Here is a 20,780-nt window from a genome sequence, read left to right as displayed (position 1 = left end):
AGTTAGGCTATCAGTCTGGAAACACACACTCGGAAAGTGTAGATTACGTTGAGTCTTAGAGATCAGGCTCTCCTCCTCAGCACTTTACAACTTTAAACTCCTCTCTCTCTGTCTCTCTGTTCTGTCTCTCTCTCTCTTGGATTATATTTCCACCCCGTCCCCTCCATCTTATGACTCCTCGTCCTCCTGGAGGGGGGGGGGGGGGGGGGTTGTAGGAGAGATGGGTCAGGTGGAAACATACCTCACTCCTACCAATGAACAACCACTCTGCTGACTCAGTACTTCTTCCCAGGTGGGGAGAAAAAAACTAAAAGCCTTTGTGCGTTTTCAGCGTGAACAGAAGTTCTGTGATTCAATATTCACTGGGGCTTGTTCGAGTCCCCGGCTTTTCTTCCTGTCTTCGGGGTTCAGTGCCACTAAGGTTGTGGTGATGTTAGATCGATGTGTGTAGTTTATAGTCTTCTGCCGCCTAATAAGTATTAGTATCATTTGTTAGTTCTTATTGAAGCTGCTCTTGGTAAGAAACAAACAAACAACATCCCTTCATTTCTCCACCAGTGGTTTGTGAAGCATTTGATGAATCAGTGATTGACAGGCAAGATGGCTCCCCAAACCAATCAGGGAAGATATGCACTGATTGGCCAGAAATGAGTGTCAGCTAATAGCTGACAGACGGCGATGCCATTTGGAAAACATTACACTCAAACATTAGCTTGTACATTTGACCTACAGCATCTTGTAGTATTACCCTTGTTTTTCTGCACAACTTCTGCAGTTGTATGTACTTCATGAGATATTGTGTGTGGCTGAGCTCAGTGTGAGGTGTAGCTCACCTGGACAGAGTGTGTGTGTGTGTAGCTCACCTGGACAGAGTGTGTGTGGACTCACCTGGACAGAGTGTGTGTGTGTGTGTAGCTCACCTGGACAGAGTGTGTGTGTAGCTCACCTGGACAGAGTGTGTGTGTAGCTCACCTGGACAGAGTGTGTGTAGCTCACCTGGACAGAGTGTGTTGCAGGTGCTCTTCTGCACCGCCATGCCCTCGCAGAGGGCCCCCCCGTTGAGCGGCACCGGGTTGGTGCAGGTGCGCGAGCGCTTCTGCAGGCCCCGCCCACAGCGCACATTACACAGCGACCAGTCGGTCCAGAGGGACCAGCCGCCGTTCACTGGGAACACACAAACACAAAAACAAATGGGTTAACGTTATGATAGGATGACAATAACTTGATTTAATAGAGAATTATTTACTGACTTTTGCATTTGTGTCGTTGCATTTGAATTTGGATTGTGGCTTTTCACTTGTGTTTTCCCTTAATGCGCTTGTGTTTTATTGAATGTAAGCGTTTTGGATGTTCAGTTGGTACACGGTAAGCCAACACCGGCCCCCCTGCTAACCTAGCTCACCGTAAACAACCACGGCGGCGTTGGTGCTGCGCCGCTTGGCCACGATGTTGCTCGCCACGCAGGAGTAGTTGCCCGAGTCGGACAGGTGGGCCTCGGAGATGATGAGGTTGTGGTCGGCTCTCGCTCCGACCATAGCGTCCGTGTTCAGCGGTTCATCGTTCTTCAGCCAGGATACCTGCAGACAGCGGAGGCGGGGTGGAGGGAGAACGCTGTTAAAGCTGCCGTCAGTGAGATGTGAGGGTTGAGAAAGAAAAAGAGATCGAAAATAAAGACCCCATCCCTCTCTGCTCCATCCCTCTCCGCCGTTGAGAAGTCTTGCGTTCGTTCGACCTATGGTGGAGCTTGTTACTCTGTGTGTGCATGTGATTGGTTTGAAATTAACCGGGGGTGAGCTGTAGTCGAAGTTGTCACATACAGAGGCAGCCAACAATCAGCCTGTCAAAGATCAGCCCTGTTGCGTAGCAATAATAAAGAAGGGCATCGTGTTTTATTCAATTTGAAGTTTTCTGCATACTTTGCATGCGTAACCGCACATATGCATGGGATTGTTGACTTTTCTTGACTGGCTCAACTTAGATGTTTTTGTGAAAAAGAAATAGATCGCTGAATTAGTCCAAAAGATTGATTCTGCAGTCAGAACCAATACTTGCCCGTGGCTCTTTGAAGTCTACATCAGCCAGGATCAATGTTGACTTCCAGCAACACAAATTAGACAAGAAGGAAGTAAGGATTTTAGGCTGTTTGATCAGTTTAACGGCGTTGTCGGCGATAGGGAGAACATACAGTATTTACACAGGCTTTGTTCTGAGGACTTGTGTGACCTGAGGGCCTGAGTCCTTCAGAGTCTCTCCTGCTTCTCTAAAACAAGTATCATCATCACTTTTTCCAAACGCATCCTCAACACTCAGACAAGATCTCCACCAACTAGCGATCTCACACAAACGACAACAAAAAATGTATCACAACAATTTAACTATAGCGTTACTGAAAGATAACACTGAGATTCAAATTTGAAAGAAAAAACTCCCACCTCACACACTTCCACACCCCCCTCACACACAATGCGGCGTGATCATACAGAGATCACCTGATACAACAACACCTACAGCCTGGGAAACGTGGCATCCTGTTGACATCCTGGGTTTGATGAGCAACAGTCAGATAGTCCAACAGGGAAAGTAACATTGAATTGAGTCCAAAGTAATCTGGGATCCAGCGGTCCTCCTGTGCTATGGCAGAACTTCTGGGGCGAGACGGCGTGGGGGGGGGGGGTAGGCCATGCCTCGTTTTGTTAAGGAGAAATTGTACTGAGGAAACTCAGTCCCGCGAGTGGCTGAAGCTTTCAGAAGGGGATTTAAAATCTGTATTCCTACAGTGGCCGGTCCACACGGTGTTTACAACAGTTTAATACTGCTGGCCGGGTTTGTGTTCACCAATTACACGCTCACAGATCCCGCCTCCAGCCACATGATTGGCCGAAAAAAGAAAATATGAAGCGAGAGGAAGTGAAGGTTCAGGCCTGAACCTAAAGTCTGATTTGTGAGACTAAGTCCAAAGTAAAACACATTTCTGAACACGTAAAACATTGTAGGGATAAATTCTCTCAAAATGTAAATGTTAAATTACATTTACATTTACATTACATTTGTCTTTTAGAGGCCAGACAGAAGCTGGTTATCTGTCTGACGTAACCAAACAGTGGGCATTAGGGGGGCTGGGCGCGGGTCAGATCTCCTTCCATTACTAATTCAGCAGCGGCTCTAGTGAGTGAATGTAATTAGGAATTACAAACGGAGGAGCGCTCCGCTGGCCGCTGCTCCGCTTGCCTGCCTGGCTGTAAATTGCTATTAGTGCGTCGTTGGCCTGAGCCTTTCATTGAGGAGACTGACTTGACTGACTTTGGGCTCCAGGGGGATGGGCCTGTTGATTTATGGCCGTGTGTTTGAGAATTAAAAAGTCAACATTATTCTCGAGGCTTGTGTGTGTAGTTTAGTGTAGAAATGCCTCTGTGACAGATTGTTTGTTTGAGTGTAAGAGGGAAAGAATGGGCGTGTGTGTGTTCAGCGTGTGTCTGTGTGTCTGTGTGTTTGTTTCGTGATCTTTGTGTACGTGTGTGTGCTTCCTGTGTATGTGTTTGAATTTTGTTTACATCTGTGTGTGTGCGTGTGGGTGTTTGTGGGTGCTCCCTGTGTTTGTGTGTGTGTGTATATGTGTGTGTGTGTGTGTGTGTGTGTGTGTGTGTGTGTCTGCGTGTGTGTGTTGGGGAGTGTCTATTTGCCGAGGGAATATAACAGAAGCCAACACGCTCCAAGATTGCTTTGCTCTTTCGCAGCACCCCGCAAGAAAAATTGAGCTGTGAAATCAATAAATCAGGGGGCGCGTTGTCACAAGTGTCCGGCTTCTGTTTTCTTCTTCTGATGGGCCCACAAGTCTTTCATCAGGCCTTTAATTTCGTTCTTCTTCTCAGTCATTGATAGTCGTGCGGGCGGGCGAGCTCTGTGCAGTTCCCTCTCTCCCTCCCCAGCTAGCGTTCATTTATAACCTCTGTTTGCACATTCAACCCCCCCCCCCCCCCCCCTCACTGACGGATTCTGTGGGATCTGTCGCATATCTAACTGTCATCACGGAACATCAAGAAAATGTCCATATTGACTCTTCTGATCGTTTCTCACTCCTTTGTCCCCCCCCCCCTCACTGTACTCAGAGAAATTACGTTTATATGGAAGAACATCGATTACAACGTCAAACGCTACATGGAGCTGATGTATTTCAATAAGACATCGGGATTGGAATGCGTCCCCCGTTTCTCTGACATCACATACGTGTTCGGAGAGGATAAACAACACAAGGGAAAACGGTACATATCTCGTTTGCACTGTTTTTGCGCCAAATCTTTGTTTTGATAGATATTTACAGTTGTATTTTTCTCATCTGGAAACAGTTGTGGGGATTACATTAAAACATAATCTTTCCACTGACATCACTCTTTAAGCTACCAACCACTCATATATACAGCTCCACTGATTCAATTCAAATGTTCTTTTTGTTATTATTGTTATATATGTGATTCATTTGAGCCCAGTGATTTGTTTATCACCGTCCCCTTTGCTACCCAAACGCTAGCTTATCTGGGTGAGGCTAAGATGTGTACTAATCATAGTTTCTTGTGACAACCTACTTGTGCGAGCTAATGGTTAACTTTGCAATGCACAGATTAACCTGTTGCCTCGGAGATGGTGAATACATTGAGAAATGACATTGTCAGTAGGAAGATACATGATTAAAATAATTAGATGAAGCAATCATTGTAATTAGTAACCGGCTCCATTTCAAAATAATCACTCCAGATGCATGTTTAATATTGAAGAATATTAAGCATCTGACACGCATTTCAGGAGCTACGTGTGTTTGGTCTTTCCAAACAAACCTCGCTTTGCAACTCTTCATTTGTATATAATAACGGGAAGCTCAGTACCTTCGCCAGTCTTTAGAATCCAGTAAGGAGACGAGACCTCATTACTTTATGAACCACGGGCCTGAGCCACAGAGTCATTCTACTTACAAGCCTTTTTTTTAACCAGCACACAGAGGCACTGACCTATATTCAATACTGAACAGACACATAGAGGAGACCCGGCACCAGCCAGAACACCACATTTTCCTTCAGTAAAAAAAACATCATCATCAAAAATCATTGTTTTACGGGTACTAGGACGGAGGTTTAAAATGTAATCTACTCGTAGAAACGCAAAGATTGAGTCCCCCTACAATCACGAGATGAAACAGGCCCAAGATTCTTCCTACCTCCTAAGCTTCTGGTTTGGATTCACAAGATTACCGTCTTGATTATTGATCGCCTGGGGAGTTATAAGCTGCTTTCACATATGGACATGCATCCGTCTATTCTCCGTAGATTCTACAGACGTGGCATATATGTGAATGACTTATCCTGACATTGGACCTCCTGAAAAAATACTACCCCCGAGGTAGTATGTTCTCCAGAGGAAATGCTAAATGCTATTACCTTATATGTGAATGAGCAGTAGATTGTCGGCATTTCGCACTTCACTTTAGTGGGCGTGTTGATGACGCTTTCAAGCGTCACTACGGCGGGAATATGCCCTATGGCGGGAACAAAAAACACACCAGGAGCAAGCTGCATATATAGGAGAGGCAAGGAGACATACGACTCAAAATGAGAATGGCCTGGAAAGACAAAGAGGTTTTTCAGCTGCTTACTTTGAGGGCCGACAGTGCGGTGATCACACATATGAAGGGCACTGCGAAAGATGGAGCAATGTACGACTGTATGGTGAAGAAGCTTGCTGAAATGGGAATTGTGAAGGGAAGGACACAACTCATCACAAAATTAAAATCCCTCAAAAAGCAGTTCACCACTGTGGTAGACCACAAAAAAAAAAGTGGGAACGACCGCAAAACCTGCCAGTACCAGGATTTGTGTGAGACGATCTGGGGGGGGGGGGGTGGCTGGCACTCCACAAGGCCGCTACGAGCGACAAACAACGCTCATTATCCATTGTCCATCCCTGTGCAGTCTCTTACCATTAAAGACGTTAAATTAAAATATAGGCTAGGCCTACTATGGAAGTGAGTCGAGCTGACCTTGCCTGCTGTACCCACGGCCCAAAATAAAGCACAGCCGAGACAATATCCTCAATTCAAACATGCCGTTTCATTTGGTCTCAATTGGCTATGGACGCGAACTTGGAATGAACATGTGCAACAGGGATTTCAGGTACAGTGGCGGAGACTGCAGGAGCTGAATCATCACTACGGTAGAGCTAAGAAGGTTCTACGAGCGCTTCAGACCAACCTTACCAACGCGAGATGTTAAGGTATAACTTAAAGAAGAGGTTACGAATACCGGCGCTTTTGCCCATGGTAAGGCTTATTAATTATCTCTTTCTCCGGTAACGCAGTCGTTCGCCTTTATTATTCATCGTTCCTTCTATTGGTTTCTAGCTCATGCTCCAATCTTTTATCGATGCCTTGAATGTCATGGATGCAACGAAATATCTGATGTATCGCTGCAACAACAGTTAAGAAGATCGCAGTGAGTTCTGCCCGTTCTGCTTCCATGCTGTCTGCGGTCAAACAACAACAAACCAACATGACAGCGTCCGCATTTTTTACTACATCATGTCCCGCCTCTTGAGAATATAGACCTTACATCATACCCCTCCCCTTGCAAGCCCGCCCCCCTAAACCATCCGGAGATTCTACTGATGTCTGAGCGACACTGATGTACGCATTTCGGACGTCAAGTGTGAATAAATGTGAATGACCCTCATTGTCGAACCTCCTGCTCCACAAATGCGGAGAAAAGACGGAGGTCATATGTGAAAGCAGCTATAGTTAAGTCTGCTATCGAGTATGAAACATGATTATTTCTCACTGAAGAGCCCATACACCATCAAGGGTTACTAACAAAAATAAATCTAAAATCTAAATAAATCTAACGAAATAGTAATAAAAGCAATATATCTGCTGCACGCACAAGCACACACAAGTACACCTAGGTACACAAAAACACCCACACAGACACACAACCACACACACATAGCCCCACACACACACACATACTCTCGTGTAAGGGTCCACTAAGTGTCACCTAATGAGGTCTCCCACTGACACTGAGTCCATTGATCATATGATTAATCTAAGAGCAGGTGTCCTCTTTCATAATATTAGAGATGGGGTGCACTCACTTCAAAAGACTCCCCGGCTCCGTCCAGAACACACTCTACTTCCTGTGATGCCGTGTTTACTCTGGCTTTGTGGGGGCGTGGGGAGTGCCTTCTACGGCAGTATTTTAGTCTGTCTTAGAATCCATGGAGAACCAACTGTTCCAGCGTGCTTCTTCTGCTCGTCTTTGGGTCGGTATGAAAGAGGGTTCTGACGTGTCCTGGTGTGGAAGGCGGCTCGGTTCAGGTTTGAGGTGTTCTCTGGGTTCCAGTTCTGCTGTGGTGACATTGTGAGGAGCTGCGGAGACACAGCGAGTCACTTCCACTGACGTTCAGCTGGTTAACGGAGTCCAACGCGCCAGAGAGGCGTTGCCCAGCTGTCATAATCTCCCCCTTCTGTCGTGGTGGGCCGTTAGGGGTGTAGTCCCTCCAGAATATGAAGGCCCACCTCAAAGCAGAATGATAAGGGGCCTCAAAAAAGCCTGATAAGCCAAAGGAATAGAAGTCAGATTATCTTAATTGGTAAATTTCTTCCGCTTAAGATAGCAGCGAGGGTTAATGAGCCGGCCACACACACACAACACACACAGAGCGCTCTGATGTCTGTGTCCTTTGTAGCGTGATGATGACGCAGCCTTCCTTTAGTCATTCTAGTGACAGTTTCACTAGTTAGTAGGGATGTGCCCTCCTCCTCTAAAGCGATTTGATACACACCTCGATTACAGTGGCGCCGATACGACACACGAGGAGCGGTGCTTTAGTCTGAAAGGATTCGGTGCGATTGGGTTTGATTAGCAGAATAATCTATGAGATTTTATGCCATTCGATACACACTTATACTTATTACACACATACATCTTCAAAAGGGATCTGCAAATGATCACTGAAATCAGTGATTTTGTATATTTTGTTTGAATAAATAAAGAAAATAATATTTCAGTGTTCTGAGGGGCAGGGAACCACAAGGTGGACCACAAGGTGGTAGTTGCCGCTGGCATTGCTGGGGAATAGCAGCCTACAGGGGTTCTGGTTCTGGATGGGTTCAAACGATGGACAGCGTGACCTGTTGACCTCCATCCCAGCCCAGCTGGGTCGCTACAGGGGGTAGCTACACACAACAATACAAAATCTTTTACAAAATAATGGTTTCTGAACTCCAGAATATTGCCCCCCAGTGTGACAGGACATGCCTGTGTCCAGAGCGGACACAGGCATAATAATTCAGCTTTTTCTTATTCGTATTGCATGCTTAATAAATGTATACTCTGTTTGAGTTCATCTCCCTCAAAAAGTAGTCCCCTTTAGAACTACGGTGAATAACGTTAGCGAATTTTTCGTAGGTGGAATCCGGAAGAATCATGAATATTAGGGTTACGGTTATGGTTATGGTTAGGGTGAGGGTTACGGTTATGGTTATGGTTAGGGTGAGGGTTATGGTTATGGTTATGGTTAGGTTTAGGGTTAGGGTTAGGAGTCAGCGTGTGAGTTTGCCTGTCCAATCCTAGCGCTGGAGGCGGAACTTTTCCCGGATTCCGCCTACGAAAAACAACCGACCGGGGAACAAAGGACCCGGGGAACATAGGTACGCTCCCCGTTAGCTCAGCTGTAGCTTATTAGTTTCTATAGCAACCACACAAGGCTGCATCTGATCACTAGTTTAATAACGTAGTTTCTACATTGTATCTCGCTTGCGAAACATGTATCAACTGGACCCTCCGATAGATTTCCGACACATTTTAGAAACTTTTTTAAACAAGGTTTATTTTTACAATGGACCTCATGTTTGACTTTTCTGTGATAGAAAAAAAATACAAGCGGCGTATTGATCTACTATTTGATGACGCTGTGCTCAGTCAGCGGGCAACCTGCCGGGTTAATGCCCTCCTCCCTGCCGATCAGAACCAAGCATTCTTAAATGAAGTAGAATAATAACTAATAACTCCATGACTGTGGGCTCCGTTCCGTTGGAAGGGAAGTGGAAGTGACAGGAAGGTAATTATATACGTATGGTGAGATTGCGTTTTTTCCCGTTGCTCCATTCATTTCAATCAAAACTGGGGGGTTTCATTAGTTCATACCTGTCCCCACCCGCTCTGCCTTCTCCAAACCTTACACCTCACACACACACACACACCCAACCCCATGTTGCGATGAGCTTCAGTGAAATCAGATCAACAAATCCGAGCCAATCTGAATGACACCAGGAGGGCACTCTGAACCACGTCAGGAAGTGTCACAATCTTCTCCGTGTCCTTGGGGTGAAATCCCAAAACCCACCGTCTGAGGAGATGTTTGTGTTCATCACATCATAATTACATTGAAAATTAAACCCCAGGGCTGGTAGTGAGGGTTTAATGGATGGAAACTGATGTTTGTTTGTCTGTCTTTTGGTGGGTGGTCATAGAGAAAGCTCATTGAGAGTATGAGAGGGCATTTTTTTACTCATTTGATTTGAGCATGATAATTACCCTAAAAGTTTACATATATAAAAACACATACAAACCTATACCTGCATTAAATTTATTCTCTCTTTACTAAAGCCATTTTGCTATATATAATTGCTATATATAATTAGCTATATAAATACATTTGTCCTCCAGTAATATTGGATTTTGCTCACATCATATCTATAAAGGGGAGAACACAGAGGGCGAGAGAGAGAGAGAGAGAGAGAGAGAGAGAGAGAGAGAGAGAGAGAGAGAGAGAGAGAGAGAGAGAGAGAGAGAGAGAGAGAGAGAGAGAGAGAGCTTTATTAATAAAAACCTTGAATCTCTCCCTGCTGCCGCTGTGACGGCACCTCCAACTATTGAACTGAATCATCACGCATCCCGGGGTCTATTGTTTCACTCCGCTGCCATAAAAGGTTCAGTCAGTCGGAGAGATTCAGCCATCTTTGGGTCTTTATGCAAATTAAATTGCTCCAAAATGCAGACTTCCGCTGCGATACATTATCCCCACCCTACGTCTGACTGACGTTGGGATTATTACCTCTATCAATATCATGACTGCTAACGCCACAACCACCATCTCAGACACCCTCAGACAGTGTGGGTGGGGGGTGAGGGAAGGTACAACCACAAAGCCTGGACGTGGATATTATCCTGGGCATTGCTATGGCAATACCCAGAGAAGGGACATGTTTGTTGTTGCATTATTTACTGAAAAAATTGTCTTTGAGTTTCTATGAATGATGCATGAGGTGTTGCACTATTGGGTGGTCGGGGAGGGGGGTGGGGGTATACACCAATACTCCATTTGTGCGTCGTCATTCATTACACACAGAAACAAAAAGGTAGCAGTCTGATACATCTTTGAGAACGCGTCCGGAGACAGATGGAGAGCCGGGTATATGGAGGAGCTCAGCATGGAGCAGTTTAATATTGTCGCTTTTTGTTTCATAATCCACACAGCTATCAATGCCATTATTGTTTTCAGAGAGAGAGAGAGAGAGAGAGAGAGAGAGAGAGAGAGAGATGAGAGAGAGAGAGAGAGAGAGAGAGAGAGAGAGAGAGAGAGAGAGAGAGAGAGAGAGAGAGAGAGAGAGAGAGAGAGAGAGAGAGAGAGAGAGAGAGAGAGAGACAAGAGAAGGACAAGGGAAGTTAGTATGAAGGTAGTGGGGATCAGGACAGAGAGAGAGACTCCATCTCAATATGTTTTTGCAACACGTCCTCTCTGCTGAAAAACATAAAATACAAACAATGCTTGTGGTTTCAAAATCACTAACGGTATATTACAGATATATTACTACATTAAATTAATGATATATTACTCCATTACTGATGTATTACTACATTACTGATATACTACGATGATGTATGTATGTATGTATGTATGTATGTATGTAACATTAGAAATAACAAGGTGCTTAAACCAGTTAATAAAAACCCAGCCGCACCTCCTGCTAGGTTGAGGGGGAGGTAGGGGAGAAAGGGGAAGGACCATACCTCGGCCAATGGCACGCCCTCTGGGGGCCGGCAGTGCAGCAGGATCATGCCCTTAAGAGGCACCTCGGTGCCCTGGGGGTCCTGCTCAAAGTTCTTCCTCAGGTCTGGAAGAAACAGCAGAGCACACACACACACACACACACACACACACACACACACACACACACACACACACACACACACACACACACACACACACACACACACACACACACACACACACACACACACACACACACATTAATGAATGTGCTACATAGACAAAGCTTTAAACACACACACTAACACCATTGAAAATCATATACAGCATAAATATGAATGAATATACTCAGCAGTTAATCCAAACAGAGACAAAACTTTAAACACATTCACAGACTAACTTTTAATACAAAAAGCAACACATGCACATGTGCGCACGCACCCACACCCACACACCCCCCCCCCCCCCTCAAACTCACATGCGATGCGGACGCTGGCCTTGCGGCTCTTGGACGTCCCCAGGTGGCTCCAGGCGACACACAGACACCAGTAGTCCTCGGGCCCGTGGAAGTCCTCCACCTGCTGCCGCGACACGTTAATCAGGACCTCACGGAACTTCAGCCCTGATGGAGAAGGAAGGAGACTGTGGTGAGTGACAGGTGGGAGGCGGGACAGAGCCAGGCCGGAAGCCAATGACTGACAGGAGGCGGAGTCACGCCTCGTCGTTCTGTGATGAGAGATCTTCTCCCAAAGAGAAACGTATTTGCGGCCATCGCGAGTGACTGGAGCTTCCAGAGGATTTAAAGATGTGTTTCTACAGTGGCTGGTCCACCTGGGGTTGATTAGAGGCTTTACAGACACTTTAACGAAAAATGTTGGTGTCTGGACAGGATGTTAAAGCGTGATTGTCTTTTCCACCAGGAGAACTTTACTAGTGCTGGCCGAGTTTGTGTTGCTGTTCACCAATTACAGTCTTACAGATCCCCGCCTCCAGCGACATGGTTGGTTGAAACAAATACAAGAAAAGAAAAAAGAAAGCGAAACGCCCCGATCAGCCAGATTTCAGCTGGCCTGCTATCAGAATCAAGATTATTGATCTAAAGTCTGATTTGTGAATAGAGTCCCAGCATATCCCTGACCAGTATATGGTATTTTTTCTTCTTCAACCAGACAGAGTTTGTTCAATGTTAAAGCAACATGAAACCCAAGTGCTTCCATGTTTAACCATCAGCTGATACTGCGCGTGTCATTCCAGGGCCTCCTGCCCTCTGGCTCTCCCTGGTGTCTCCTCGTTAATGAAACGGCCGTCAGCTGTGTTAACGACTCATTATGTCCAGCTGTGTTCTCGGTGTTGGAGCTCCAAGGTTTCTGTCGCTCGTTAGCTTCTGTACGTTTCTGACCAATTTTATACACTCCATGGAGTTAATGGAGCGCACAAATGTTATCTGGGCGTTAGACTCCTCTTCAGCGCAGGACAAACACTGGAGCGGCTCTTATTACACTTACCTTACACTTACACTTAACACTTATTATGGGTCCTTTTCTGAAGCAGCACACGGCTAGCAGCAGCTCTGGAGAAAGGGTCCATGTGAGTTATCTTCACTAGTTTAGTCTCCTACCCGTCTGCTGCCTGTGTCTCCATGACCAGACACCACAAGTAGAACTAAGGGTTTGAACCCCAAACCGTTACGCTGGGGGTCAATCACCCTAATCTTTAGTATATCCTGTGCCCCATGTTATGTTTCTATTGCAATTTTCTATTTCAACTGAAACCCAAGCCATACTTCCTCAACCAATCACATGAGCTCATGGGTCGCATCTTTTTCGGAGGTAACCAATGGACGTTCAGCACTCGTACTTCTACCAATCACATTTCATGATCAAAACACATGCCTCCTACAGTTTGTCCACTTAATACTGTTTCACTCTGAAACGTGTCAAATTACAGAAACAAGATACACTCTAAATATTGTTTCATCTCTTAATGCACCATGACTCATTAGCATAAAAATCCCAGAAAAAACGAGGAGAATGCAAATTGTACGGCGCAGCCATCAAGCTAATTGTTTTTCTCTCCAGAAACATGCGATACACTTGACTCGACTAGTTTCATATGAAAAGACCCAACTCAATAAATCTGGTTCTGAGATTATTCCGTATATAATCCCCCCTCTTAAAACGCTACAGCGAGCCAGTGCTGAACGGCTGGCTGCGAGGTCAGAACAGAATAAGCCTTTTAACATATGGCTGAGCTGAAGTGTGTTGGGGCTTCTCCTTTTAGGGGGAGTGGGCCCTGTCCCTCGCTCTGGGTTTACAAACACTGAGTGTAGAATGGACCAATAGCTTTACCTTCTATATGAATATGAATGCTAGAGGTCACAGGGAATAATGTGCCACGTGTTAGTCATTTGTGTGTGTGTGTGTGTGTGTGTGTGTGTGTGTGTGTGTGTGTGTGTGTGTGTGTGTGTGTGTGTGTGTGTGTGTGTGTGTGTGTGTGTGTGTGTGTGACATGCAGAAGTCCCTCCTCTGACCAACGTCTTTCTGAGTGAAGGACAGGTTGAATAGGCCGATCAAAGAGGAAGAGGAGGACAAAAACAAGCTGTGTGACCTTCAACACAACCGTCATTCAACACAATAAAGAATTATTTAAGATAATTCAATTCAACACAAAAAAAGAGATATGAAAAAACAGGAGGAATCTCAACCATCTCGTATTTTCTTTGGTCGATCCAAATAAAAAACATAATTTCTTTCTCCATTTCTTTCTCCCTAGGTTTTTTTTGGTGTCCCCCCCCCAGGCCCATGGCTCAGGAAACAGCTCCAGGATACCTGATCGCTGGCTTAGAAGAAGCCTCCTCCACCTTTAACTCTCCACCTGGCTCTCTGGCCTCTGCTCTTCACTCCATCTCCAGCACTCCCACTCCAGGAGGAGAAGGCAGCTATTTGTGTGTGGAAATAGACACACTAATGCCCCGGTTCTCCTTGATCACCCGCGTACTACCTTGCCTCAGCCCTTTTGCTCCCCCTCTCGCCATTATTTTCCACATCTTTCTTTCTTTCTCTCTCTCTCTCTACTGATTGCTTCGACTTTCTTGGACCTGTCTCCCTCTTTCCCACTTGATTTATTTCGTCCACCTCTCTCTCTCTCTCTTCTTCAATTATTTTCTTCACCCACCTCCCTCCCTCCCACTCACCCTCTCACTCACTCCACCCCCATCTCCCTCTCTCCCCCCTCCCCTTACTCCACCCCCACCTCTCTCTCCCTCCCTCCCCCAGCCCCCCCTCTCCCACTCACTCCACTCCCAGGGGGTGGGGGATAACCGTAATTTCCCACATATAGGCCGCATCGTGGATAAACCGCAAGCCTTTAATTTATGTATATTAAAAAAAAACCTGAATTGTGCATAAGCCGCACCCATAGGCCGCACAAGTTTCAAATGGGCTAATTATGTAATGAATAGGCATATAAAACCCTTCAGCCAAGTGGTCACTGCAAATCGATGTTAAACTTGAACTTGCTTTTCCCCCTTAACGTTAAGACCGACTAGGCCTTCTGCTTGGCACGCGCACATTTTTGTGCAGGAGAAGAGCACAAGAGCACATGAGCTATTAGCTAGACAATGAGCTAGTTTACCATGATAAGACCGCCATATGAATCTGGAAAAACTAACTCCGTTATATATAGGAGTTCAGCGGACGATCAGCCTGGGCTTCCCTCAAGCCTGATGTGCGGGGAAATTAACCAGATCTCAGATCTCTCTATCTTAAGTAGTAGTAGTCGCCGTCGTCGTAGTAGTATTTATACACTATATATTTATACAAGATACACTATAATATTTATATAAGAGTCAAGTACAAAACAACTCCCGCTAGCGGTTGTAGCCGGGCGCTGAGCGGGGGAAGGCGGGGGAGAGGAGGAGGTCGCTGTCACGGCGATCTGCGGAGGAAGTGTCGGCGGGAGACGGAGAGCGAGTAATTGTTTACATATTGTTCTTTATGTCTTGAATGTTTGGATTAATCCTGCACTACTGTAAATGTTCCTGACAAATAAGCTGTTTACATGCGTTAAAAGTTGCACTTTTGATAATATAATATATAAATAAATATAATAAACACTTTTTTTAACTATTTCAGTTTGCGGTGCTTTCGGATCAGTGCTTTCTGAACATATTGAACACACTTTTAAAAATACCGCGATAATACCGAAAACCGGGATAATTTTGGTCACAATAACCGTGAGGTTAAATTTTCATAGCATTACATCCCTAGATTGGAAGCGAGTCGAGCTGACCTCGCCTGCTGTACCGTATATGTAGGCCTACTGTACTGTATATTTGTGAAACACAACACTGCCAATGTGGCAGTTCCATGCGCAACAGGGATTTCTAAAGGTTACTGTACAGTGGCGGAGACTAGCCTCAGGAGCTGAATCATCACTACGGTAGAGCTAAGAAGGTTCTACGAGTGCTTCAGACCAACCTTACCAACAAACGACGTACGAAAGAAATTCATAGCAAAGAACGAATAACCTAATTAACTGAAAATTGATTTTTAGAAATCGTTTTCCCATGTATTGGCCGCACCCATGCATAAGCCGCATAGTTTACGGTATTTTGGAAAATTTGTGTATAAACCGTGGCTCATAGTCGGGAAATTACGGTACTCTGGGAGTGTTGGATGTAACGGAAGCACCCAGCTGTGGACTCCCACAAGCCATGACTCTCTCCTCCACTCCTTCTCCTCTGTTGCCTTATCTCTCCTCTACCCCCCGTCCGGCCCTCCTTCCCATTCTATCTCTCCATCAAAAGACTCTGCAGGAGCCGCCACTCCAAGTCCAGACCCCCCCCCCCACCCATCCAGCACCCCCCCCACAGATCAGTCACTACTCTGCCACTGGTGCCAAATTCTAATCTCTTTCCCTTCCGCCCACTACTCCCCGGCCCCCCTAACTCTTTCCTCCTCCTCCTCTTCCTCCTATCTCTCCATCCGAGTATCAACTTTTCGGTGGTGGGCGGATGCCTGAACCCCCCCCACCCCTTACCCCCACCCTCACCCCCGCCCGCGCCTCTACGTGCCTCCTCCACCTCCCTCTCCTCCCTTATCTCGCCCGCCGTGGCGGTGGTGATTAGCCTTACCATATGAACACTCTTTCTCACCGCGGCACCCTGAAACGAGGACTTCCACCCAGAATATCCTCCCGTTGGCTCGTGAGATCTCACTTCTAACATCGTGACTCCAATGTTGTTTGTCGGATTAGTCGTTTACTTTGTACATTTGGAATAAGTGCTTTGATATACTGCACTTAGGCTTAGACGGCTATTTTTGTACCGCTTGTCAACTTTTTTCCTGCAAACTTGAGTCCCCTCGGACGGTATAGGCTTTAGTCCAAAGTCCCTCTATGACTTTACACTTCTTCCTAAAATCATCCATAAAAATGTATTAGCGGCAGTCGGTTTCCAGTGTGTGTGTGTGTGTGTGTGTGTGGCGAGCCAGTCGGCTGGCATCAAAGGGCTTACCAATTGGACAAGGATGAGGAAATATAATCGACAGTATTGTATTTGAAAAACACATCCATATTGACCTTTTGATCATGTAGTTCTGAACTCACACTGCATTTGGAGAGTTTGTTTTGATACTATAATCCTTTATAAATAGTCCCAAATATGTGATCATGAAATCATGAAAGCGCCTGGTAACACAGCACGGGTTTCAATGGGGCTTTCTTTTATGGGGGGGATTGGGCTTACGACAGTGAAAACGGCCTTGCAACATCCACACGCCGCGAGTTCAGAACATCCCCGCTTTTTCAACCACAATCCAGCATCCAAGGTTTACGTCGTCACACAACATAGCCTGCCAGTGTCACTTCATCCTCATCCACTCTATTCTGCACTTCTTTTAGTCTAAACTAAAACAAAGGACCATGACTCAAATACACTCCATGTTTGATGAAGATATGAGTAGACAATCTTCTTTCTGAAGAGTTGTTATGCTTGATGACGATTGACATTTCACTTGCAAACAAACGTGAATGAACATAAATTGTGTGTGCGGCGTCCTTTGTTCAGCTTCGACAACTGCATACAAAGCAACACAACCCCACATGTGACCTTGTTGCATATGTGATCACACGCAGCACACACAGCATTTCAAGTGTGTGTCAAACTCCATCTATCTTTGCCAGAGTGATGGATGGATGAATGGATTGATGGATGGATGTCTATGGTATAAATCATGTTAACTATGTTCGGGGTCCCTGAAGGATATTTGCAGCATCTAATCCAGTCAGGCTGTTGATGTAATAGTCTGCAGCTGGGGCTCATACGTTAATTGAGCCACACCCATTGTGGTTAGGCTCCTTAAAATGGCCAGAGTAAGAGAAAACAATATTATTCATAAGGTCATAACATAACTTTATTCACAATATGACTCAACTATAGGAGCGGTTTGACTCATATAACAACAGTATAACCCAAGTTGAGAAGGCTTGTTGTGGAATAACAATAGCACTAGCATATCTGTTGGGACAGTACACTATATAGGGCATTATGTATGTATATTTATAACAGGGAGATGTTTGAGCATTCATTCATTGGATCATTTTTCATGGCTAACAATGTTGATCCTAGATTCCATCCTCAGTGCCCCCTGGGCTGAGAAACGACAGATAGATCAACGACACAGGCATAACCGCGGCAACAACCGTCAATACATTGTCCAGACGCATACGGACAATAATTGCAGCTGCATTTTCCAGCACAAACTCATTATATATGCAAATAATGATGAATTATTCATCAATACAAAGCATGTTTTGTGTGTGTTGAGCGTGAGCAGGGAATGCCCTGGTGGTAACTCACAGAATGACTCAAAGGACACACGCTGGCTTTGACTCACCGTTACCACACAAACACCAACTACAGCATACGCTATATAGGTGTTTGCTATACTATAGCATACGCAGCAGAGCCATGACACAGCAGGAACCCTGCCCACACAATATGTTGTGTTCTTTGTTTTATTTCTACTTCAGTTCACTGTGGCTTGTATAGAGCTCCTGGGCAGCAACGTGAGCCAAAATAGGAGCAAATACAAGTTTTATGACAACATCATGTAGCAAATCCCACAGCATGTCCGGCAAGCAAAGCCTGGCAGACATGATGCAGAGCAGCCCCATAGGGGGGGTTATACTACAACATGGCAACCCGTACATTAAGCAGAAGAGAAAACAGAACGTTTGCTCAACAGGATTTGGTCGGCTTGCTCTGGTGGAAAACAAACAGAGCCAAACAGAGCTTAGCAAGGTTAGAGTGGGAAGGAAATAACATAGAGCTATATCTGAACAAATGCTTTTCTAACTAGGCTGAGTGATCGCCAAGTGTGTCAGGACCCAAATGTATGTCTCTGGTTTATGACACAAATTCTGGCCTGGTGGCAAACATTGACTGAGCATCAATCAGTGCTTTTATTTGTTCTATTTGTTCTCTTATCTGCCGCGAAATTACCAAACTGTTGCATCACAACCATAAGATTCAAATCTAAAATCTAAAAATAAAATGATTGACTAAACCAGTGGTGAAATAATTTAATTAATTTAAATTCCATCATCTAAGGTATAGGTAGGTGTGTTTGTGCTTGTGTGAGAATGCGTGAATGTCAACTATAACGTGAACACTTCAGTCATTTCAGCTGTTTCACAGATTAGCTGTTTGATGAGGTGTCGGCCACCCGTTGCCTTCTGGGTAATGGAGGAATATCCAGCTGCTACAGCTTTGAAGCTCCCGTCTCCTCCTAATCCAACGTCTTGGGAGTAATATGGTGGAGGTGAATGAATCAATAGCATGAATGAGAGGATGGCCACTACTCATCCTAACCACACCACACAGGCTCATTAAAAGAGATGTGTGGACTTGTGGATGAACGTGTTACTTGTCCATCGACTTATAGAGGAGGCATGGATATCTTTCTCCATCCTTACAAGGTATTGTTTCATAATAACAGAGGATATGAATGATGAATGAATGAATGAGGATGATACATGAACAAATACATGTTAGGGATGGGCTGTGACAGCACTCTCTGTATCTATGTGTTTGACCATCAGTATTAGAACTATAAATAACTGTATAGCTGGATTTGTGATCAGGTAAAAACACTAATAACAGGGTCTTAAGACAGACATGGTTCTACATAGAGGAACTATAGTATATTCTAGTATATTATTATTCTTGAAGTATTCACACCCTCCGAGTCATTTTTCTTTACAAACCCCTATGATTAGGAACTATTTCCTGGACTTAATATTATCAATTATTGATTTATTTATATGTAGTTATATTGTTTTGTGCATTCAGTCATTAGTCATTAAGATTAGCCTTTTTTTGTGTTTGAATATATATAAACTAATTCTGTATATGCACACAAATAGCAGTTTCAATACAAAACGGTCCCACAGCTTTACACAGTATGTGTAAAGCTAACTTCATGATTAATGCAGCCATCAGGCCTGTTTCCCTCTTACTCAGTGAACATTGTAATATTTCCACGTTGAAGGTTAATGAGAATATGTTGGGACAACGATAGCAATGCGGAGGTGGTTATGAACCAAGTATCCAGACTTATGAATAATGCATGTTCATTACATTATAATGGACTAAGGTAGCAATTTATTTTGTATGTTTATAATCAAGCAATGCATATGGAATTGGCAATGACTTCAGGATTTCATGGACTATCATGTTTATTTAATAACATGTCAGGAGATGATGCCTTTTGTAGTATTCTATTAGGCGGATCCAGAGTTAGATGATTAAATATGTAATTTTGTTAATAGTTAGTTTGTATTACAGTACTTTGTTAAGTGTCACCCTTTACGCAAACAGGTACATTATTGTACTGCAAGAGCTCTTAGAAATACATTTAAAGAGTCGTAAAAAACGAACACTCTCTTTTACAACACAGCATGACAAGCACATTAATTGGCCCACTCTGTACAAACATATCCGATAGTAGCTGCAGATGGGATCAGAAAGTGCTGAATAAAATAAAATAAAAAAATGATTTTTGCACTTCAATTTCTTTCTTATATTCAGTCCTCTGGCATGCTAGTCCAGAATAAAGATCCAGCTCTCAATGTCTGGCGGCAGTGTGTGTGTGTGTGTGTGTGTGTGTGTGTGTGTGTGTGTGTGTGTGTGTGTGTGTGTGTGTGTGTGTGTGTGTGTGTGTGTGTGTGTGTGTGTGTGTGTGTGGGGTGGGGAGGGAGCAGCATTGGGTTAGGGTTAGGGTTCCTGGATCCCTGACCCTGACAACAGTTCAGAGCTACTAACACAGGTGCAACTATATTTACAATTCCCTGCTATTTACTCTGCTCTCCCCCCTCTGCTGCCTTCCCCACATTCTGCTCTCTCTCTCTCTCTCTCTCTCTCTCTCTCTCTCTCTCTCTCTCTCTCTCTCTCTCTCTCTCTCTCTCTCTCTCTCTCTCTCTCTCTCTCTCTCTCTCTCTCTCTCTCTCTCTCTCTCTCTCTCTCTCTCTCTCTCTCTCTCTCTCTCTCTCATTTCAGCCCCTATCTGCCCCATCTGTCCTAGAGAGAGGGTGAGAGAGATGGCGAGAGTGAGAAAGAGAGAGACAGAAGTAGAGAGTGAGCGAGAGCGATGGTGACTGGTGATAAGGAGACAGATGGGAGCGGCTCTATAAAGGACCAGTGAAGACGTAGCGACCGGGTCTCGGCCGCTAACAGGAGATCGCCATCA

The 20,780-nt window shown here is 44.9% G+C and overlaps 1 protein-coding gene across 1 annotated transcript in view; it reads right to left on the bottom strand.

The window, feature by feature from the left end:
- The window catches only part of LOC311367686 (netrin receptor UNC5D-like), a gene marked incomplete at both ends in the record, with an annotated part of 133,825 nt that overhangs the window by 31,709 nt on the left and 81,336 nt on the right, over positions 1 to 20,780 (bottom strand). Inside the window, 4 exons of the mRNA XM_084486498.1 lie at positions 997 to 1,164; positions 1,403 to 1,577; positions 11,052 to 11,155; positions 11,510 to 11,653. Of these exons, the coding sequence (XP_084342624.1) occupies positions 997 to 1,164; positions 1,403 to 1,577; positions 11,052 to 11,155; positions 11,510 to 11,653 (591 nt within the window). The remainder of the gene's footprint in view (positions 1 to 996; positions 1,165 to 1,402; positions 1,578 to 11,051; positions 11,156 to 11,509; positions 11,654 to 20,780) is intronic.

This window comes from Micromesistius poutassou (genome assembly GCF_964030765.1).
Source record: "Micromesistius poutassou genome assembly, chromosome: 22".
Taxonomy (NCBI): Eukaryota; Metazoa; Chordata; class Actinopteri; order Gadiformes; family Gadidae; genus Micromesistius; species Micromesistius poutassou.
Note: the sequence above shows the minus strand (reverse complement) of the source record. Positions and strands in the feature narration are given on the sequence as shown.